This window comes from Eutrema salsugineum, unplaced genomic scaffold (assembly GCF_000478725.1).
Source record: "Eutrema salsugineum unplaced genomic scaffold, Eutsalg1_0 scaffold_1, whole genome shotgun sequence".
NCBI classification, from domain to species: Eukaryota; Viridiplantae; Streptophyta; class Magnoliopsida; order Brassicales; family Brassicaceae; genus Eutrema; species Eutrema salsugineum.
In genome coordinates, this window is record NW_006256909.1 from 701,625 (window position 1) to 722,562 (window position 20,938).

A 20,938-nucleotide genomic window follows, 5' to 3' on the forward strand; every position below is an offset into this window, starting at 1 on the left:
AACTTCCATAATAATTAAAATCATGTTTCCGTAATATATGCGTCTAACTTGAATGGACGACAATGGTAATTCATGAGAAAATAATCCCACTTTACCGGAATATAAAAAGTAAGATTAAAATTTGTTTTGTTATAACTTCCAAATAAGAAGAAATAACATTTCCTTTTTTTATTTGTCAATCAAAAATCCTCTAGTGCGAATTCTTTTATAGCTAGCTAGCTTTTTCTCAAGCCCTTCAAGGTTAATTTATATAAAGGTTTTCCCCTTATGTTTTGTGGTCTTTACTTTTAGTTTCTATGTATGCTAAGAAATTTGGCTTTTTTCACAGTTCACCTAATTATAACGCAACTGTAATGATATTAAGATTCCCACAAATTGAGAAAATTGTAATGTTTCAAACTTTTGAAATAAGCCATCAAAGTGTTATACTAGAAGATTCCCACAACTTTTTATCTTTTTTTCTATCGAACAGTTGACATAAAATGGTAGTACAGTATATCTTTATCGATGTCTGGGAGGGAAATCATAATGTTCTAAAACTCTTACCAAGTAGTTAATGTGGGGACCATTTAGCTATCACCCAACCACTCAACGGTGATGGGCTTTACTTCACGGCCCAATCCTCACCTTCCACGTAACCTTTTTCATTACGCCTGAGTCCCTGACGCGCAATGACCACTTCCATTTGGCTTTGTACTTTTGTCACTTGCTTTCTGCCACGTGTGCGGATATAATTTGGTCACGTACACCATTGACTTCGTGACCTTTTTATATCTTTCTGTCTTCCATAGTTTTTTTTTTTTTTTTTAAGTCTTCCATAAGTTTTTTTTTGCTAAAGAAGTCTTCCATAAGTTCGTGATATAATTCTTCGTTTAATTTGTTTTTGTGAAAGATGCAGTACATCAAATTACAATACATTATACGAGTGTATCATAATATTATTAGAGTAAGGTATATTAGCAACTTTGATAAGAAAATATATCTTAACAAAATAATATAACATATAAGAATGAGGTATATAATAACATGATTTTTATATATTTCCTGGTATATCACAAGAGATCATTGTGAGGATTTGATACGATTTTTCGTCGAGGGGATTTTATTTGTGAAATAGATATATTTTTAGCCATAGTGAATTCGACTTTCTATATGCGCATGTATGCATACAAAATCAATAAAAATTTATGAAAACAATATTGTGGGCGGCTATAAACGGATATTGCTATTTGGATTTTCTAAAAAAGTTATGCTAAATTAGAGAATGTAAGACGCTTAAGCAAGAAAAGGATTACACAAGCAAAAACAGAAGGATCAGATAATTAATTATCAACGCACGTTAGTATTTTCGAGTCCGACATTGTTTATAAATTATAATTATTAAACCTTTAGGTTATTCATTCAAGCAACAACTTGTTTAATTCTTGGCTTTTAGCTTATTATAATTTAGCCGTTGACCTGTTAAATCCGTCGACATCTTCTAATTGGTATATATCGCTCGTTTATTTATTTATAATACTATTTATATGAGCTTGTTTTATTATTGGGTTGCGGAAAAAGGATCACGAATCTAAAAATGTGGACCATCTTTTTCTCCGATCTAAGAAAAATGGGTACTCCATTTTATAATTTATTGAAAAACAGGTAAGTTTGGCAGACGATTTCTTCTAAAAAAAGTGAGAATAAATACTAAAAATGGATAACCGCAATTACTCAAAGTAGCTAGGTGTAACTTGTCAAGCCATGCGATGATGATTAATGATAGCATAAAAATGATTTTGATAATTAAATGTTTTGTTTGTTTTTGGTTTTACGAAAACCGTATATTCTTTGTTGACAAAAAAAAGGTATATTCTTTTTCAGAAGAACGTACGAACAATAAATAACGATGAAAAGACAACTGAACTGAACGGCTCGCGAGTCACCACCTTGTTCCTGTCCTTGTTGTTCATGTTCTTGAAGAGAAGCCACGTGTCAAATGGGCCTATTTTCGACAAATTATGAAGGCCCAATACACACAGGGGCCTACAACGATAAAAAGCACGTCTCGCGTTGGTGCTGACTGTATGTATCGGTTCTTACGAGATATTAATGTGTATGTATATAAATATGCTATACGCGACTGAACCAAACAAAAGCCTTATTATTCTCTTGCATCTTCACTTTAATAACCTCGAAGAAATAATAAAGAGGGGAACCAAAGCCATAGACAATTGGTCTTTCTTTTCTCTGTTCTTTAATCCGACCATCGATGGAGAGATACGACATCTTAAGAGATCTTGGCTCCGGTAACTTTGGTGTTGCAAAGCTTGTCAGAGAGAAAGCCAACGGAAAGTTTTACGCCGTCAAATACATCGAAAGAGGCCTTAAGGTATTTTTTTTTTATCTTTCCCTATAGTATATTCATTGCTTTTGCTCTTGCTTTTAGAATTCATTTCTTCCTTCTTTGAGACAGATTGATGAACATGTACAGAGAGAGATCACAAATCATCGAGACTTGAAGCATCCCAATATCATCAGATTTAAAGAGGTATATATGAACATGATCAAAAGTCAAAACCATATAACCACAGTCGAGTCTGAAAATTTGATCTTTAATCCAGCTTACTCGAGAAAACTCATAAATCAGAAAACAAAATGATTTGAACCAAATATGTTAATAATAGTCGTCCAGTGGTGATTTAATTTGTAAGATTTGTATATTTGTTGGTCGAAGTTAATTAGTGTTATAGAATATATGGTTATTAACACATAATTTTCTTTGACCATTGCAACATAAAGTTAGCGTGCTAGGAGATTTCGGTCATGTAAATTATATGTATCATTTCATATGGTTAGACTTTGGACCTCTTCTTAGAGAATTATTAAATTGCTTTTAATAAATAGTATGTCTTATTCTCCAACGGTCCAAAATTCTTCTAGTTTCATATGACAGCGTATCTATATAATTTTAGGCACGGCCAAAAAAAAAAAAAAAACAGTCACGGCGTTGAAAATTCTTCAGGTACAACTAATTCAAGATTATATAAAAATAGAAGCAGTCGATATATAGATCGTCTCGGTCTTGAGGAATATCATAGTAGAATAAAAATAAATTATTTATGTGTATGTGTTGTATTCTGTCTATTTATGCAGGTTTTTGTAACACCAACACATCTTGCCATAGTAATGGAGTATGCAGCAGGTGGTGAACTTTTTGAAAGAATTTGCAGTGCCGGTAGATTCAGCGAAGACGAAGTATCACTTAATTCATCATGGACATAATTTAAAACTACTAATCTCGTGGTTAACTATATTGATTATTTTTTTGTTTATTATTTAGGCAAGGTATTATTTCAAACAACTTATCTCGGGAGTTAGCTATTGTCACGCCATGGTACGTATTGCTACACTTAATTAGTCTTGTATAAATATTATAAAATTACAATCATGTTGTATAATATATATAATTTAAACTTTATGTTACTGATTTTTTTTTTTTAATTATTGCAGCAAATATGTCACAGAGACCTTAAGCTCGAGAATACACTCTTAGATGGGAGCCCATCGTCGCAGCTCAAAATATGCGATTTTGGATATTCAAAGGTATTAAACTATTATTACACATTTAGTTCATCATCACTGATCATATCAGATCAACAGGTATTTATAATTGACACTAATTGTTATTTTTTATTGCTTTTGTTTTTATAAATGCAGTCATCAGTTTTACATTCTCAGCCAAAATCCACCGTGGGAACTCCGGCTTATGTTGCTCCGGAGGTCTTGTCCCGAAAAGAATATAACGGGAAGGTACGTATTAATTTGTCAACTAATATTGATTATAAATTAATAACATCAACTTGCTTATAAAAAACCATATAACTAAGCATAAAATATGAATTTTAATATATAGATTGCAGATGTGTGGTCGTGTGGGGTGACATTGTATGTAATGTTAGTTGGTGCTTATCCCTTTGAAGATCCAGAAGATCCAAAAAACATTAGAAAAACCATTCAGGTACTAAATATTAAATTACAACCAATCGTTCATCCCACTAATTAAATTTTTATAATATTGTCTTATATAAATTTAAGAAATAATATTTAATGTGATATCGACTTACAGAGGATATTAAGTGTACATTACACCATACCGGACTACGTCAGGATTTCCTCCGAATGCAAGAATCTCTTGTCTCGTATCTTCGTCGCTGACCCTGATAAGGTAATTAATGAAAACCAAATTATACAAAGTTGGCTTTGTATTGGATAACTATATATTCTAATGACGGGTTTTTGATTTGAATCCATGATAGAGAATAACTGTACCGGAAATCGAAAAGCACACGTGGTTCTTGAAGGATCCTCTGCCGGAGATTTCAGAGACAGGAGTGGAAGGAGAAGAAGGAGAAGAGGAAGAGAAGTGTCGACAGAGTGTTGAGGAGATAGTGAAGATAATAGAAGAAGCGAGAAAGGGAGTGAATGGTAAGAATGATAATGGTGGATTAGGCTTAATAGATGGGAGCATGGATCTTGATGATATTGATGATGCTGATATTTATGATGATGTTGATGATGATGATGATGAGAGAAATGGTGATTTTGTATGTGCTCTATGATTTCATATCCATATATACATGCCTGCATGTGTGTTGTATTTCATTCATGTACATTTTTACGTATGTAGCTTGAGATTATTTCGTATCGCATATATATTTGTATAATTAAGTCAAACAATTAACCCCTAATTAAGTCAAATAAAATGTAAGACTTGTGTGTGCCATTGAGATTATTTCGTATCGCATATACAGTATATTTGCCTTTCGATGAGCGATTCAAACTTTAAAGAAAACAAAAAAAAATCACTCCTTATTACAACAAATTCGAACTCATTATTAGTGTTTGTTTATGTGCAGCAGAAAAAAGAAAAAGAAAAAAAAAAAGACAACAATGGCGTATCAAAAATACTCAAACAGATCAAAACAATTGTCTTCAGGGCTCGGGAGACAGCGGCGGTTGCGGCGGAGACGGTGAAGTCGGCGTCTGCGGTTGCTGCTGCTTATCTTGTGAGTCAGTGGAAGACTCTTTCTTGTGTGAGAAACTCAAGCTTTTCCTCCTAACGAGAAGATCCCCAAATCTACGAATAAATGCCTTCTTCTTCCTCGCTGCTACTGCTCCTTTGTCGTTTAATTCTCCTTCTTCTAAATGATTCCCAACCAAACTCTCCAAATCCTCTGGATTTATCGTCTCTACTTCTTCCAAAAACGTACACGAAGATCTCCTTTTGTGATGGGTTTGCGCCGCTGCTGCGTGTGGCGTCTCAGCTACATCAAAGATGGAACCTTTGAAGAGATAAGAATCTGAAGCTGGAGAGTTTCCTTCACCACTATCATCATTGTGATTGCTGTTGTTGTTGTTGTTGTCTTGTGCTTGTGACTGTGCTTTTGTCTCTTCCTCTCCTGATTCCTTGTGCTTGTGATTGTGAGCCAGCTTCATGATACTGAAACTACAAGTCTTCCCGATCATCTTCTTGTCGATATTCTGTTGCGTATGCTCTTTCTTCTCCTTGTCTTCCTTCTTGTCTCCATGTTCCTTCTTCTCCTTCTTGCTCTCTTTCTTTTCCTTCTTGTTCTCTTTCTTCTCTTCCTTCTTCTCCTTCTCCTCGACCTTCTTCTCAACAACTTCTACATCCTTCTGCATCGACTCTTGCCTGCTCAAGCTTCTGTTTTTCTCTTCTTCCATAGCTACCTCAATTTCAGACAACAACTTCTTCAGCTTCTTAACATTGTCATTAGCCACAGCTTCATTAACCTTGACTCTTTCGATCTCCCTCAGAGCAAATTGCAACTCCTCTTCTTTATCCAACAAGGCATCTTTCAAATTCGAGTTCTCAGCTCTCGCGATTCCCGCTGCTTCTTTCGCAACATTAGCTTCGCTAATCGCTTGTTTCAGTATATCTCTCACCTTGTGATTCTCTTCTTTAGCCTTCTTGCTCAAATTCTCTGCAGCAACAAGAGCTTCAAGCAATCTGTTGTTCTCATCAAGAAGCGAATTCTTCTCATCTTCTCCTCTCTTTATACAACTCACGAACACAGACTCTTTCCCATTCCAAGCCAAAAGAGATTCCTCTGCTTCGATCCTTAGTCTCTCACTCGTGTTCTTGAGCAATTCTGCTTCTTTCCTCACTTCCTCGTGTTTCTCCTTCCATTCCTTAGATTCTAATCTTGCAGCCTCGAGCTCTGTTTCTGCGATCTGAAGCTTCTCTTTCGTTTGGCTACAATCAGTAGCTACCTCTTTCAAAGCCATTGCCAAATCATCCATAGCTTTCTTGCTTGTCATCTCTGCATCAGTCGCTGATTTGAGCTCGTTCTTAACCGATTTCATCTCTTCTAGCAGATCAGATACCTTCAAGGAAGAAGCTTCTGCAGCCGCATGAGCCTGTGCGAGACTCTCCTTTGTCGATTCCATCTCAATCTTCATAGACTCAATATCGAAATCCTGAACAGAGCTATCATCTTCTTCTTCTTCTTCGCTCGTGTCTTGGCTATGAAAAGACCCATCAATCCTTTCTTTCAAAGAAGCAATCTCTACCTTGGATTGCTCGAGCTCTCTTGATTGCTCTTCAAGCGAGCCAAGCAGTTTCTTCTCTGATTCTTTACCTTTCTCAATCTCGGCTTCAAGGTTCTTCAACAAGACGTCTTTCTCCAATAAGGCGGCTCTTAAGGAAACGACCTCAGTTTCTCTGCTCTCAAGAGAAGCTTTCATCTCGGAAAGCTCGGTATCAATATCCGCAACTTTGTTTGATAGATACCTCGGAGACGCTCCGTCAATAGATGGTTTCTCATCTTCTTCTCCCATTGGCGATGAATATATTTAGTTTCGAAAAATATGAAGATTTGGGTTAATGGGTTTTTGATTGAAATGGACTAAGAAATTTATTTAAGAGGTTAAAAAAAAAAAAAAAAAAATCTATGGTCAAATAAAGATGGTTCAATGTTTTAGAACGTAGCCTCCTTTTTTTAAGGGGAAAGATTTGTTTTTTGTTCGGCAACAAACAAACGAGAGCCCATCCAATCGGTCCATTTCCAAAGATCATGCCTCCCTACATTACCTCTGTCTCTCTAATTCTTTTTTTTTTTCTGATATTATCCTTATTTTGCCAAATCCAAAGTCTGATAGTTTAGAAATTTTTCACAAACTTTTTAATTATAGAGAAAACTCAACGAAAGAGAAGATTGGTGACAAAAGAGTTAAAAAGAGTTTGCAACACACATAACGGAAAGAAGACAACATTCTGACTACTACTTTGGTTTTTGACCCTAAGACAGCAATGGAGAGAGCTTGCTTATCATAAAAAAACTAGTACATTCACCAATCTTGAACCAAATCCGCAAAGCGAGGTTAACATTGACTGGTTTCGGGTTTGGCTCAAGCACGCTCGCCTCTGATACGACGAGCCAACTGAATATCCTTAGGCATAATGGTGACACGCTTGGCGTGAATGGCACAAAGGTTAGTGTCTTCAAAGAGACCAACAAGATAAGCTTCTGCAGCTTCTTGGAGAGCCAACACAGCATGGCTCTGGAAACGCAAATCAGTCTTGAAATCTTGAGCAATCTCACGGACAAGCCTCTGGAATGGGAGCTTCCTGATCAGCAACTCTGTACTCTTCTGGTACTTGCGGATTTCACTGTCAACCCCAAAAAAAGAAAAATTGAGGATTGAACAGAGAGAGTAACATCAACTTTGGAATACAAAACGAATCAGAAGAAAACCAAAGATGGACTAACCGGAGAGCGACAGTTCCAGGACGGTAACGATGTGGTTTCTTGACTCCACCGGTGGTTGGTGCGGATTTACGAGCAGCCTGAGTTTGAATATAGAGAAGATGAAAACTCAATTTCATAACAAAAGAGCACTTTGAGCATACAAGAGACAGAAAAAGAGACAAGCAGAAACAAACCTTAGTAGCAAGTTGCTTCCTTGGAGCTTTTCCTCCAGTGGACTTACGAGCGGTTTGCTTGGTACGAGCCATCTGTTCCTAACACCAAGATCAATCTTATTAAGTGAAGCAATTGGGGATATCCATTATCCACAACTAATTGATGAAGAATCGTTAGCTTATATCTAGACATGGCCAAAATTGAATCTAAAACCCTAATTACCAAAACATCGATACGCAATGTCTATCGCACTCAAACACATCGGCAACAATAAGCTTTCGAAGTGAGAAACAAACGAAAGATGACGAGTGGATCATTCGACAAAACAAAAAAAGGACCAGACACTATCTTGACAGATAATTTTCTTTGTTTTTTCAAATTGGAATCGATCAGGACCCAAAATCCGTTTGTCGTGTAATTAGATATTGCGATCGCAGACAGTAACAGCAAACTGATTGAAAAGCCTAAACCCTAAACCTAATTCTAAGATCATACCTCTTCTTCGCTTGCGCTGACTTCTTCTTCTTTCTTTTTTTTAAGCCTCCTTTGGGCAGAGAGAGACAGTAATCGCGGATTATCGAAGTTTTATGGTTGTGGTGGCCACAATTGCCGTTGAATGGTTATTTATAATACCCAACGAAAGGGTTATCACGATACGCTCTTGTGCTTTCTTACTTCTCTCATCCGACGGTTATAACATTTGAACATTGTGTTTCCTCAATCCAACCCAACGGCTACGATCGAAACTTTTATCGTGTCACTCGGATAACCAATTTTTACATTATTGGTTTGTGTAGAATTGATAGATTAAGGTTTAAAAGTTTGGAGAAATTTAGACCTTGGAATGCTATGAGCCGATTGATAGATTCAAATCATATACTCTTAAACAAATAGAATCAAATGAAAACAAAGTCAAGAAACATCAACATATTCAGTGTTTTTAAAATTGAAATTCAACAACAAAAGGTGTTTAATATTGCCAAAGAAGCAACAATACCCACCACAAAACGTAGAGATCTAAACACAACGCAAATCATAAAAACGACTAGACAAGAAGAAACAAACCGTCATCATAGTTTTCAAAGTCTCCTAAAACCAAAAGCTTTTAAAGCATTATCTAATTCCAACTATCTATTTAGTAGAACCAACCCACATTCACATATCCCCAACACCAACACACTTAAGCACGTTCTCCTCTGATCCTGCGAGCGAGTTGGATGTCCTTAGGCATGATGGTGACACGCTTGGCATGAATGGCGCACAGGTTTGTGTCCTCAAACAGACCCACAAGATACGCTTCTGCAGCCTCCTGAAGTGCAAGCACAGCATGGCTCTGGAAACGCAGATCAGTCTGCAATCACATCGAGAAAAGAAATTAGTAAGCAAAAGGATTACACATGATCAACATGAAGAAGCTGAAACCCATCAAATTTCCAGTTAGATGAGTAAGCACATTACCTTGAAATCTTGGGCAATCTCACGGACAAGCCTCTGGAATGGGAGCTTCCTGATCAGCAACTCAGTACTCTTCTGGTACTTACGGATTTCACTGTCAACCAAAAACAAGAAACAAAGAAACAGGGTTTGTCAATGGATTGTCAATCAAGCACCAACCCAAAACAAAGATACTATGCTTTTATTTGAAGGAAACATTTCACATACCGAAGTGCAACAGTTCCTGGACGGTAACGATGGGGCTTCTTGACTCCACCAGTGGTTGGGGCAGACTTACGTGCAGCCTGATATTGAAACAAGCGTTCAGAAACAAAGCCAGCAATGTGAAATACGACTACACAATATCAAATAGTTGGAGACTTACCTTAGTAGCAAGCTGCTTCCTAGGGGCCTTTCCTCCAGTAGACTTACGAGCTGTTTGCTTGGTACGAGCCATCTGATCAGTTAAAACTAGATTTCGAGCATCAGAAATCAATTGCTCGATTGAATATTAAAATCAACAAGATTACAGAGAAATCCAAAGAATCATCACATATCATCAATGCGTCATCACGATACAATCGAAGAGGAAGAACGAAACCCTAATTATCAAACGCCGATGTATCTATAGGTTATAACTATCAACAATTCCATTGTTAGAGGATGATCCTAGCCAAAGAAACAATCGGATACCTAAATCTAGCGAAGCGATTCCTCACTAACCTAATGCCTAAATCCAGGAGATTAAACGGCGGAGAGAAGATAATGATCAAGACAGAAACGAATCCGTCTCAATTAAGCTCCATTTATCAACCCATAACAGTCGTTCAACGATCAATCGAGAAAACATTCCACGAAAATAAAAAACAAAGAAATTCGGAGAACTCGTACCTTCTCTCTCTCTCTTCTTCGAAAACTTCTCTGGCTTCTCTGAATTCAAATTTGTGCTCTGATCTCGGAAAAGCAAGTAATGGGAGTTTTCACGCGTGTACGGCTCTCGATATTAATTTATAGGCAACGTGGTAAAGTAGATTGACGATCTGACGGTTATTATCGCTCACCAATGTGTTTCTCGTGCTTTTTAATCGTACGGAGTAGAATACTACAACATGTGCTTTCTTGCATCCAATCAACGGTCCCGATCTAATAATACAGATTGACAAGGATCGCCAATGCTGGATACTCGATTACTATTGGTTGAATTCGAAACGTCATGGATCGACGAAATCAACTGTTCCGATGCAAAACATAATGGGTTCACAGATAAGGCAAGGCCCATTAACTGCAGAATACGGTGCGTTACATTAGTTGCATTAGTCAGGCTTTCCGGTTTAGTTGCATTCAACCGATTTTGGAGTTGTCGTCTTCTTCCCCAAATTCAATTCCGTCAAGAAGAAATCTGGTTTCAGATCATTTTCCAGGTATGGATTCTCTGAGGATTCTCTGAGGATTTCGATCTGCACGAATCGTCGTATTTGTTAATTTGCGTTCTCGTAGGCTTGAATTGATCAATTGGATTTCGGATTCAATTCGAAGACGTAATTTTGTTTTTTTTTTTTGGTTCTTTTAAGAGATGGATTGGCAAGGGCAGAAATTGGCGGAGCAGATAATGCAGATCCTGCTCTTGATCGCGGCCGTTGTGGCGTTCGTTGTTGGTTACGCGACGGCGTCGTTTAGGACGATGATGTTGATCTACGCCGGAGGTGTTGCACTCACGACTCTGATCACCGTACCAAGTTGGCCGTTCTTCAACCGTCATCCTCTCAAGTGGTTGGATCCAAGTGAAGCCGAGAAGCATCCTAAACCGCAAGTCGTTGTTAGCTCGAAGAAGAAATCCTCTAAAAAGTAGCGATTTTTTTGAATACTCTCTTTTGGCCTTGGTATTAAGACATGTTCTGGATTTGTTATTAAAAGCTTGATAAGTCAAATGAAATAAATTTTGAATGATTCTCGCCATTGTTGGATCACATGATCTTTGCCGAAGAATTGCTTATGATATTGGATGAACCTGGATTGAATCCATATTTGGAAGTTTCAGAATCATGGAAGCTGTTAACTTGGAATTTAACTAATTATGAGACATCCTTCAGTAGTGTTTAAACGTTAAACATAAGAACAGATCAAATTCACTTCGAACTCAAACATGTGATGCAAAACCAGTAAAAACCAAGCTCAAATATGTACATCCATGTCTTTGTACTAATAACCAAATTGATCACAAGAACAAAGTGTAATCTGAATTGTTGCTAATACAAATTGTGAGGTGAACAGTTCAGAAGAACTATTAGATGTTCTACAATCAAGCAGTAAATAACATTACAGAAGCTAGAGGAGAGTGACGAGGATGAAAATGAGAAGCGCAGCGATAAAAGAATACTTGAGAGCAGCGACAAGTATGGCGAAGGAGATGAAGAAAAGCTGTGATAGTACTTGAAGGCTAGCCCAAGTCAATACTCCAGCTAACCCAACGGCCACAAAGTTATCTGGATCCGGATTCAACAGATCTCCCCACCGGAAACTGAAGCCAGCAAATCGGTCTTTCTTCGGACCATTCCCAACATCGTTACTCACCGGTCTGTTTCCGCCACCAGAAGACTCATTGGCCGAGTCGTTGCCGCCGCCATTTTGAGCATAAGTCATGAGCTTGGATGGGGATTTGCAGAAATGGACATGATGATGCGGAATGTTTAACGAGAAACGACGAGTCTTGAACGTTATAGGCACCAAGGGTCTCAATGACAACATCGTCGATGATTAGAGCTTTCAAATCAAAGGACGTTTCTGCGAGTTTTAACTCCACCTGCGATTGATAAACAGAGGCCAAAGTAGAATCAAATAAGAGTTTACCCAGATGATCCAAAGAACTCAATATCAAATCCACCATAGCCTGATTGGAATTGTCCGAATCATTAAACTAGAGGAACCCTAATTCTCGCCTTGAATATTCCTTTAATCGACATTTAATCGGATAAGAGGTTCAGTATGATTGAAAATTACGCGAAAGCAAAACTCACCTCGAATTCTTCTTCATGTTGCCTCCTCCACTCCTCTCCACTAGCGAGAGGTCGTAGAAGTAGAAGACAGCGAAATCAAGCGGTTTCCTCTCAGAAACTGGACTCATATCGATGGCTACGATTCAATCTCACTCAGACAACTTTGGCCTTTGCGTTTTAATATTTGACGGTTAGGATTCAATCTGGCAGTAATCGACGATGTATATGGTAAAGGCTTTTTCAATCTTTTCTTCGTTCTACAATCTCTACTTCGTTCTAGCTCAAAGCCTCAAATGTTGAAACCTTCGAATAATCTCTTACAGAAATTATGAACTTGCGAAAGAACAAAGTAGTCACACTTTCTTTATGCAATGCACAGATTTGTTCTTCTCATCATACACAAAACAAACAATTCTCCTAACAAGAGAGAGAGAGACTAAAAATTATTACCTGGCTGGTTCTAATCTTTTACAAAGGACAAAACTAAAGAATCATCAAAATCATAACAGATATATAATCCCCAAATTACATTTTCTTTATAACCTAAAAAAATACAGACTCTTCTATAGAAATGAACAAACAACCTAATTCACCCTCGGCTCATGTGTTTTTTTTCTAATCTTATGCCTTGTTCAAGTGGAAAGATTTGGCAACACCCAAGTGATCAGCTAGTCGTTGTACACAGGACTGCACCGGTTTAGATACCGGTGAGACCGAGTCTGGGAGATTCGGGTGGCATTGAGGTAAATACGGGTCATTATCCTCTGTGCGGCTCAAGGATGTGAGTACACACCGGCAAAATATGAATCTACACAACAGACACACAACATTTGGAGAAGCTCATAAGTCCATGCTTTGTATGGTCTTGATTCCGAAAACTAGAAAAAACCAAAAAAAAAATAATAATAACTCACCTGAGAATCAGCCGTCTCAAGAATGGATCGGGCAAGACCTGTGCCCAGACGAGATTCAATACTCTGGAAGTCAAAAGGATCGTTTCCCACTCAGAGAAGGAAGCAGATAGTATGCTCTCTGCTTCATCGTAAACCTCCTAAAAGAATGTGATCAAAATGGTAAGAGGCAATATCACATTATAAATGTTTGGTTCATTTAAGGTATTATTCAAGTCACAAGCGCTTACAGGGTCGGCATCTGAGTTTGAGAGGCCCAGCATTTGGCAGAATGCTTGTAAAGGAGCTGTCAAGAAGAAAGTAAACTGACTTCCGTTTAGCGCTAATGTATCATCTGCAGATGGGTTCTCCAAAGATGGCTTCAGAGGAGAAAGAAGTAGAGCAACAGGCTCGCCTCTCTCTGCGCCATTCAAAACCTGGAGTTTTCAATTCGTCAGCAAATATCGCACACTGACTGAGAGAAACTATTAGAATCTCCAGAGAGAATGATACACTAAGTTATGACAAACCTGCCTTGAATGCACGGCTAGTGTCGCTATCAATGATCAAGAAAAGCGGTTTCCGTGTAAAAGGGATTAGATCACCAGGGTAAAGGTTGTTTAAACCTGAAAAAGAAAAACAATACAGTCAGTGAGAAAAGTCTGCTCTTTGGAGACAGCTTACAATGTAAAATCCAAGGAAAACGACTTACCAGAACCTCCTCTAGGACCTAACCAGAGATGATCATCATAGTAATCACCAGACAATTTTTGTCCATTGCTGTGAGGTTCTGACTTGTAGCTTTTCTGCTCTTGGGAAGCTCGGGCAAGCAGCTTGCTTTTTGATGTTCTGCTTGAACCGACAGAGTTCTCAGGTTGGGCAACATTGTCACGAGCAGGACCACCTATATAATTGTTACCAATATCATTGATACACCATGATAATAAAAAAAAAAAGTTACCAACCTTAGAAGTTCCAAATGACAACAAAAAGAAAACTAACCTGAAGCTGACAAATATATTAGCAGCACACTCTCTGGAGAGAGCTCATCACAAATCATTGCCAAGACCTGCATATATATCACCATTAAACATTTTAATGAATCGGCAGTCTCCTGTCTATCGATAATGAAGGCAAAATCAGAAAGTCCTGCAGATTTTTATATTAAGATACGCATAACACTCACCGCTAGCAAGTGGGAGACAGTGGGACGATAAAGAATTGCTTTCCTAGGATTGGGAGGTAGTGATGGATCAGCCATATCAGCAGCCAATTTCATATCTATAAGCCCAGAAGTAAGTGTATGATCAACTACAAAACCATTCTCCTTGGTTTCAACAGGGCGTTTTTGGTAAAAAGATCCACTAGGCTCCCATTCTAAACACTGCATCATTCTATATGTATCCAACGTGACTTCAGCATATTTCACCTGAGGAAACCAAGTCATACAAATGATTATGAAGGTAAACAGAGTTGAAATGAAGTGAACCTTAGTTGCCAATTAAAACAAAAAAAATGCTTGTTCACCTCGTTACGGTGATAGCTTGCCAAGAGAGCATCACGAAACTTGAACAATTTCTTAGCGTGGAAACGTGCTAGGTATGTTTGAGAAGCTGGATAGTAATCAAGCGTTGCGCAGTAACGAAGAGGCCTGGCATAAGTTAAGTTTGTGTCAGAATTTATAAATCGAGTGATTTCTTGCACAACCAGCTTCCACTCCTTGAAATTTGTCTCCTGCGCAACGAATATCCCAAAAAAAAAATCATCACCCAGGTTTGGAATCATCTTTTACCAAAATATAATGCTAATTCACATGAACTGGAAAACACAAAGGTGAGAATGAAGTTTAAATTCCAGCAATCAATCCTCGTGTGAATCGTGATTATACTCCTAAATAGCTATTTTTGCTCATTTCTATATTGAATAAGAAAGAAACAAAAATCCTCAACAAAACTTAACCAAACATGTTCGTATACAGTATACAAGAGAAGAGATCAAAGAGGGTGAAGATGAATCAAAAGGGCAGATCGGAAATCAATCAAAATTACCCTGAAATTGGACTTGCTTTCATCCACCAAACCCCTAAGCTTCTCGGATAAGTGCATAACCACTTCTTTCCGATCGACAATCAACGAGACGAGCAGAAACCTGGCGTAGAAACGTAGCTCCTTGGATCGAGCACCGAGATCCTTCCCATGAGCTTCCTCGAAGTACCTCCGCCTCAGAATCGCATCGTAGAACACATAAGCCTCGAGGAGAAAGCGAGCCTCGCTGGTCCTCATGTACTGGCTGAAGTAAAGCTGCCCAATCCGGCTCGCGATCTCGCCGATTTCCCACCGGTTTAGACCGGATTCAACCAGCTTCGACCTGTGCGACTGCTGAAAATTCCAGAGTTTCATATAGGCCTTGAAAACCTTGTGGAAGTAGTGACTCTGCGCTCGTCCAAACGCCGGGAGGTCACGAACTCTGGCGTACTTCCGGTCAGCGTTCTCCACCAAGACTCGGAAATTGCTCGAAACATCTTCCTCCGCCATAGGCAACTATCTTCCCTCAGTTCCGGTGAAATCCGCCGTCGTTTATCATCGGCTCTGGAGAAAAAGGCTACAGAAAGAGAGAGAGAGAGAGAGAGAGAGACTTTAATGAATGTGAACGACGGTGGAGAGAGATTATAGATGAGAGAATCCCAAGTAAATATGCTTTTCTTGTTTTTTTATTACTTTTCATTTTAATTAAATGAATTAACTGTGTATTTGTCCCACCAATTTATCCTCCTTATTTCTAAGCTTTTTTGGTTTCTCTCCTCTTTTAGTTGTTCACCTTTCTAAAAGCAGTTGAAGAAAATATTGAGTCTTTGGGATTAATAATACTAGTTTCTAGTTATTGTAAGTCGAACCTATAAATTTTAGATTTTTTTAAATAAAAAGAGATTTTGCGTTTACCATTTCTTTCAAAATAAAAAATCGAGGTTTTAATAACTACTAAAATATTATTTTTTTTCTTTTAAAATGGTATGATAGAACTGTGTTATTACATCAAGATTATTTTTCCAAATGCGTGACAGTAAAACCAGCATTATTTTGGACAAACATTTAATAATGTAAAAATGGTTATTAGCTGGATTATTATACATAAAAGTATGCATCGCTATAAGCAAAAACGCATGTGCGCACGAACCCACAAAAGAATTTTGCAGAGTTTAACCAAAGAAAAGAGAATTTTGCAGAACCATGAAATCTCGTTTGTGTTGTGTAATCATCGTGAGACGAGCTGGCATTTACACACATATATACACGATGATGATACACTGAAGATACATGCAGTACATATGTATCATGTATATGGAGTTTAAGCACATGTACATAACGTACGTATCTACACGAAATATTATTTTCTTAGTTTAGTCTCCATGGAATACGAAATTTGAAAACAAGTCAAATCAAATGTATGAATATTTATTTTTTTTGTTAGTTTAGAGAATTAATGATGGTATATATCAATAAGCAGCTTGCACATGATGACTATATTTTATTTTATCATAAGTCGACGTACGGTATGACGCAAAGCCTTTTTCATTTTAAAGGAGTTGATATTACTATATATGTACGTATGTGTCGAAACCTGGAAAGATGATTTGGTAAATCTGTAGCCACTAGCAATCGTTTATAAACTATAATAATAGTAACTCGATTAAAACATGGTTAATTTTCCGTGTACGACCATGCAATTTACCAACTGTTAAACCCGTAATTTTGTTGATCAAAGTTTGTAGTAAAATAGCTTCTACTAATATCGTCATCGTGTTATATATAGTCGGTGTTCGAAATAAGGTGGGTAATTCTTAGGTGAAAAAAGGCTACTGATCTACTATCTGAAATTTGTTAAAAAAATATATATATATATATATATATTAAGGGAAAATGCAAATGCGTTGACTTTCATACTGAGCACTAGTCTTTCTGCTTTTCGGATTTTGTTCTAAATTCAGCTAATTGTGTAATCATCACATCTACTGAATTTTTATGTTTAAAGGTGGACCGACGTGACATGTCAGGTCGCTAATGCTCATTTTTATTCCGGCCTTGCTGAGAACATTATGGTGATAACGAAATCGATTTCTTAATCACTGGTCGAGATTTTGCAAAAATTAATAAACCTGCTTAAGGTACTTAATTTACCTTAATTTGATTGTCTCGAATCATTATGTGGTTATCTTACGGTCTTACTTACCCAATCGTAAGAGAATCTCTAGGTGGTTGACAACAAAAAATTTGTACATATAAAAGGAAAATAAAAGGAAATGAGAATAAAGTATATAGCTAGCATACAGTATATATTAAAAAAACGAGTATACGAAAAATGTCATATAAATATTTTGTCTTTACATCTGCAAATAACAATATCAGTGGGACATGTTTTCATTAACTTATTGTAGTAGTAGATAGATGTTAGTTGTCTCAGCTCTATTTATTAATTTTGAATTTTGAATATTTAAATTATTCGGTCATATTATTGTTTGACATGAAATAGTATGTTATAAAAATCTAAACTAATTTCATTATGCGTTCGCAGACCAAATGGTACGTCGCCTTTGTTAAACGCTTTATTAGGTGGGAAACTTTATTTGCTAGTTATAAATTGTACCTCTATATTGGACAAGTTAGTTTAGATGTTTCTTATGTAACCTATCACATGAATACATTCCATTGGACTAAAAAACAAACAAAAACTCCAAGCAGATTAATTAATCATAAATAAATTAGTGATTGTTTTTGAATATCCATCCAAAAATACTGAATTATTTGTCTTATATGTTGGAACGTTAATTCATGTATGTATGCATAATTAACTGAGAGAATATATACATATATATATATATAGATAGATGTTAGAGTTTCATGTATTGATTAAATATTTTTGGTTATGGATGGATGTTAGATGATTCAGGTTGATGGACAAGTCATTATAGGTGACAAAGGGTTTATGAAGAAAGTAAAATTAAAGAAAAAAGAAAGCATAAAAGAACAAAAGGTAAATGTAAGTCCAAATCAGTGCCGAGAACTTATTAGTGTCAAAGTAGAAAATAAAGAAGTAAAGATTGCTTTCTAAAATAATAATGTCAACATATTTGTTTGGCACAAAGTGATTTAAAAGCTTTTGCATTACCAGGAAAAAAAAAAAGAAGCAAAAGGTCTGTTAGAATAAAGTAAACTTTGGTTACCTGTTAGGCTGTTAAACAATAATACATTATAGATTGTCATTGTATTTCCTCTGTAATTGGTTAATTTCTTAATTCCGTAAATGAACAAAAACAATGGTGCTCATCTTAGATCATTCGTTACAACACAATCTCATTGTTTAATGGGGCCTTATTTGGGCTGAAAAGCTCAATAATAAGGAAAGTGTTGGGCCGCTATACATCACAAACTTCTGCTCCTTGCATTCATAGATATAATAATCCGTACATCTGTTATGATCATCCAGATGAGATATTTTAAACTCAAGAATCCGGGATAGCTAGGTATCTCGAAAGTGAAATTAGAATAGTTGTTCAGATACATACGTGCCATCCACCTGGCGAAATTCTTGAAGTTTTTGTTTTTTTTTAGTTTTGTTAATCAGTCGGGGAAGATGAGATTGAAAAGGTTTGCAGCAAAATCGATAAAGAGACGTCTAAATCTACTCTTCTTCTACAGGAGATGCAATAAAAGCTTTGGTCTCACTGGCTTCTCTGTTTTTGGTTGACTCTCTTAAGTTCGAAATATCCGTTGTCTTTTTGGCTTACATCTTGATCATGCTATTGAAGTCTAGCAACAACAAAAAAAATGACGCGACGTTCAACAATTTTATTTCTAGGCCAGAGTTTGGCAAGTGTCTCATTGGTGATTTTAGTAATTTAAGCCTGAGTTCGTCTGAAATATTTGTCCTTTTACGTTTAAACAATATACATTCTATTCTTTAGTTGAATCTGTATGGTGAATTGGTGATAACTTTTGATTTTTTTTTGTTTTTGACATATGTTCTCATTTCTGTTGGATATGTGGTGGATCGGTGATCGATAACTTCTGTGCGACGATTGCAATCTGTTGTTTAGTTAAATTTGTGAGATTGGTGTAAGATTGATACATAAGGAACAAGAAGTGGCACTGATTTTGGGTTTTGCAGCAATTTGGCCAAAAGAGCTTAAGGGGAAACTGGACATGTAGAGGAGTTGCATAATGTGAAAACAAATGGAATTATATTTCCACGTTTTTCCTAAAAGCAAAAGCTATATTTTGGGTATATTTCAATTCAATTATAGGTTGCAATGATTTAAGTATGACAATCAAATAGTTTTTTATTGCCTATGTTCCTCCTATGTTTTGAATTTCTTACGAATCACACTCGCAATTTTCTTTGGTTATACTTATTGATTAAAAGCTTTTGCACATCAACCATACATCTCTTTACTTTGTGAGCTTGCGATAACTGTCTGGTTTTTCTTCTGTCCGGATAACATAGTCGGAGAAAGAGGAAATTTTAAAAAAAGTTCTGTGACTTCTGACGTATAATTTTTTAAAAAAATATATTTATTCAGAAAAGAATTCTAAATTTTCTATATCAAAACGTCGAATAATTGGACTTTAGGTACCTTGAAAAACAAAATAAAGTAGGCTCCACCATTGCTGACTCGAACTAGTTTTAAGGAGATAGGACCACTGGTTAACGTACGCGTGTCATTTTGTTTATAGACGAGACAAAAGTGCTGTCGTTTTGGTAAAAGCCATTTGCTCATTCTCCCTCGCTTAAGCCGGCGCAGCGCGAGCCGTATAAAAGTTGTCTCCTACAACGGACCTTCGTAATCGTCGTATTCGTAACTTTTTTGTTTTTCTTTCTAATTAGGACACTGGTTTGTCATCTATCACCTTTTTGTTTCTTATTTATATTGGAACCCCAAAAAGAAAATAAAAAACTATATTTTGTTAATCATATTTTTTTCCTTTTGTTGTTTCATACATTTCCTAACAAATCGCAATCGCACTAGTGCTGATTTTTGTTTACAATTGATTAATTGTAAACTATATTTTCTTCTTTTCGGAAACACTAAAAGATTAAAGAAATCAATGATGATGTACGAAATGACCTCTTACTAAAGTTTAATAATATTAATATAAAAACTACACTCTTGTGGTTTTTTTTTTAAAATGACATTCCCTGAATATAGCTTGATAAGGTGGATTCAGTTAATGGTGTAAAGTAACAAACAAAAATTAAGCGTGGAGAATGAGAGCTGTAAACGATACTGAAATATGTATAAAAGGGAAGAAAGGACAGTAAAAAAGGTGGGAATGTCGTTTTATATATTGTTAGCTGTTATTGTAACTATTAAAACGTATAAGGTATACCATTTACCGTTGCGGCAATGTAAAAGTTTGTAATTTATTAAGTGACCATTTTTTCAACTAAAGCTTAAGTGTATTTTTTCAATTAGATCTCAAGTGACCATTTTTTCTCAACAGATAGATAACGGATTCGAGAATACTAATATTAAACAATGAAAGTTTTTTGTTTGGTCCAAAAAAGAAAAACAATGGAAATTTTCATATGTTGGGATACACGTATCTAAGAGAGATGATTCTATGTATAATTTACTAAGCACTTAATTAATAGTCTTAAATCTTAATCTAAAAGCTTTGAAGCCTAGGTTAAGGAAACAAAA

General features: G+C 36.5%; 7 protein-coding genes across 11 annotated transcripts; 2 read left to right on the forward strand and 5 right to left on the reverse strand.

Annotated features, from left to right (window-relative positions):
• Positions 1-2,135: 2,135 nt before the first annotated feature.
• Positions 2,136-4,707, forward strand: LOC18029019 (serine/threonine-protein kinase SRK2F). The gene is made up of 9 exons (XM_006411741.2): positions 2,136-2,371; positions 2,456-2,530; positions 3,136-3,237; positions 3,323-3,376; positions 3,493-3,585; positions 3,700-3,792; positions 3,896-4,000; positions 4,109-4,207; positions 4,299-4,707. Exons 1-9 carry the CDS (start codon positions 2,252-2,254, stop codon positions 4,599-4,601), a joined length of 1,044 nt encoding a protein of 347 aa, XP_006411804.1. The 5' UTR covers positions 2,136-2,251; the 3' UTR covers positions 4,602-4,707.
• A 56-nt stretch (positions 4,708-4,763) lies between these two features.
• Positions 4,764-6,840, reverse strand: LOC18029021 (myb-like protein X). The gene has a single exon (XM_006411742.2). It carries the CDS (start codon positions 6,838-6,840, stop codon positions 4,975-4,977), a length of 1,866 nt encoding a protein of 621 aa, XP_006411805.1. The 3' UTR covers positions 4,764-4,974.
• Positions 6,841-7,158: 318 nt separating this feature from the next.
• Positions 7,159-8,692, reverse strand: LOC18029022 (histone H3.3). Of its 3 annotated transcripts, none has more exons than XM_006411743.2 (4): positions 8,421-8,692; positions 7,946-8,017; positions 7,773-7,849; positions 7,159-7,672 (listed from the first exon to the last, which is right to left on the reverse strand). In XM_006411743.2, exons 2-4 carry the CDS (start codon positions 8,015-8,017, stop codon positions 7,411-7,413), a joined length of 411 nt encoding a protein of 136 aa, XP_006411806.2. In that variant the 5' UTR covers positions 8,421-8,692; the 3' UTR covers positions 7,159-7,410. The 3 variants fall into 3 exon arrangements, with proteins under 3 accessions (XP_006411806.2, XP_024005719.1, XP_024005718.1); XM_024149951.1 differs by having other exon boundaries at positions 7,946-8,023; positions 8,421-8,560; XM_024149950.1 differs by having other exon boundaries at positions 7,773-8,023; positions 8,421-8,562.
• A 95-nt stretch (positions 8,693-8,787) lies between these two features.
• Positions 8,788-10,402, reverse strand: LOC112082320 (histone H3.3). Of its 2 annotated transcripts, none has more exons than XM_024149952.1 (5): positions 10,251-10,402; positions 9,745-9,816; positions 9,588-9,664; positions 9,384-9,474; positions 8,788-9,276 (listed from the first exon to the last, which is right to left on the reverse strand). In XM_024149952.1, exons 2-5 carry the CDS (start codon positions 9,814-9,816, stop codon positions 9,106-9,108), a joined length of 411 nt encoding a protein of 136 aa, XP_024005720.1. In that variant the 5' UTR covers positions 10,251-10,402; the 3' UTR covers positions 8,788-9,105. The 2 variants fall into 2 exon arrangements, with proteins under 2 accessions (XP_024005720.1, XP_024005721.1); XM_024149953.1 differs by having other exon boundaries at positions 9,745-9,830; positions 10,251-10,379.
• Positions 10,403-10,766: 364 nt separating this feature from the next.
• LOC18029023 (probable signal peptidase complex subunit 1) lies at positions 10,767-11,315 on the forward strand. The gene is made up of 2 exons (XM_024149827.1): positions 10,767-10,780; positions 10,931-11,315. The coding sequence occupies exon 2, from the start codon at positions 10,933-10,935 to the stop codon at positions 11,206-11,208; it is 276 nt and encodes a 91-aa protein (XP_024005595.1). The 5' UTR covers positions 10,767-10,780; positions 10,931-10,932; the 3' UTR covers positions 11,209-11,315.
• A 223-nt stretch (positions 11,316-11,538) lies between these two features.
• On the reverse strand, positions 11,539-12,481 carry LOC18029024. The gene is made up of 2 exons (XM_006411745.2): positions 12,374-12,481; positions 11,539-12,159 (listed from the first exon to the last, which is right to left on the reverse strand). The coding sequence occupies exon 2, from the start codon at positions 12,102-12,104 to the stop codon at positions 11,685-11,687; it is 420 nt and encodes a 139-aa protein (XP_006411808.1). The 5' UTR covers positions 12,105-12,159; positions 12,374-12,481; the 3' UTR covers positions 11,539-11,684.
• Positions 12,482-12,694: 213 nt separating this feature from the next.
• Positions 12,695-15,888, reverse strand: LOC18029025 (protein SCAI). Of its 2 annotated transcripts, none has more exons than XR_002896879.1 (9): positions 15,291-15,888; positions 14,770-14,976; positions 14,429-14,671; positions 14,245-14,311; positions 13,955-14,146; positions 13,773-13,868; positions 13,494-13,679; positions 13,267-13,403; positions 12,695-13,160 (listed from the first exon to the last, which is right to left on the reverse strand). XR_002896879.1 is itself a non-coding variant. In XM_006411746.2 (9 exons), exons 1-9 carry the CDS (start codon positions 15,774-15,776, stop codon positions 12,974-12,976), a joined length of 1,797 nt encoding a protein of 598 aa, XP_006411809.1. In that variant the 5' UTR covers positions 15,777-15,888; the 3' UTR covers positions 12,783-12,973. The 2 variants fall into 2 exon arrangements, 1 of the variants encoding a protein (XP_006411809.1); XM_006411746.2 differs by having other exon boundaries at positions 12,783-13,160; positions 13,777-13,868.
• Between the last annotated feature and the right edge of the window lie 5,050 nt (positions 15,889-20,938).

Excerpts from the sequence above, each read along its gene's own strand:
- LOC18029019 (XM_006411741.2), top strand. The coding sequence starts at position 2,252 with ATGGAGAGATACGACATCTTAAGAGATCTTGGCTCCGGTAACTTTGGT. Across the intron at positions 2,372-2,455 it reads ACATCGAAAGAGGCCTTAAG|ATTGATGAACATGTACAGAG; the intron begins GTATTTTTTTTT and ends TCTTTGAGACAG. Across the intron at positions 3,238-3,322 it reads GTAGATTCAGCGAAGACGAA|GCAAGGTATTATTTCAAACA; the intron begins GTATCACTTAAT and ends TTTATTATTTAG.
- LOC18029021 (XM_006411742.2), bottom strand. The coding sequence starts at position 6,840 with ATGGGAGAAGAAGATGAGAAACCATCTATTGACGGAGCGTCTCCGAGG.
- LOC18029022 (XM_024149950.1), bottom strand. The coding sequence starts at position 8,017 with ATGGCTCGTACCAAGCAAACCGCTCGTAAGTCCACTGGAGGAAAAGCT. Across the intron at positions 7,673-7,772 it reads CCTGGAACTGTCGCTCTCCG|TGAAATCCGCAAGTACCAGA; the intron begins GTTAGTCCATCT and ends TGGGGTTGACAG.
- LOC112082320 (XM_024149952.1), bottom strand. The coding sequence starts at position 9,816 with ATGGCTCGTACCAAGCAAACAGCTCGTAAGTCTACTGGAGGAAAGGCC. Across the intron at positions 9,665-9,744 it reads GGAAGCAGCTTGCTACTAAG|GCTGCACGTAAGTCTGCCCC; the intron begins GTAAGTCTCCAA and ends TTTCAATATCAG. Across the intron at positions 9,277-9,383 it reads AGATTGCCCAAGATTTCAAG|ACTGATCTGCGTTTCCAGAG; the intron begins GTAATGTGCTTA and ends ATGTGATTGCAG.
- LOC18029023 (XM_024149827.1), top strand. The coding sequence starts at position 10,933 with ATGGATTGGCAAGGGCAGAAATTGGCGGAGCAGATAATGCAGATCCTG.
- LOC18029024 (XM_006411745.2), bottom strand. The coding sequence starts at position 12,104 with ATGTTGTCATTGAGACCCTTGGTGCCTATAACGTTCAAGACTCGTCGT.
- LOC18029025 (XM_006411746.2), bottom strand. The coding sequence starts at position 15,776 with ATGGCGGAGGAAGATGTTTCGAGCAATTTCCGAGTCTTGGTGGAGAAC. Across the intron at positions 13,680-13,776 it reads ACACTAGCCGTGCATTCAAG|GTTTTGAATGGCGCAGAGAG; the intron begins GCAGGTTTGTCA and ends TGAAAACTCCAG. Across the intron at positions 13,161-13,266 it reads TTGAGACGGCTGATTCTCAG|ATTCATATTTTGCCGGTGTG; the intron begins GTGAGTTATTAT and ends TCTGTTGTGTAG.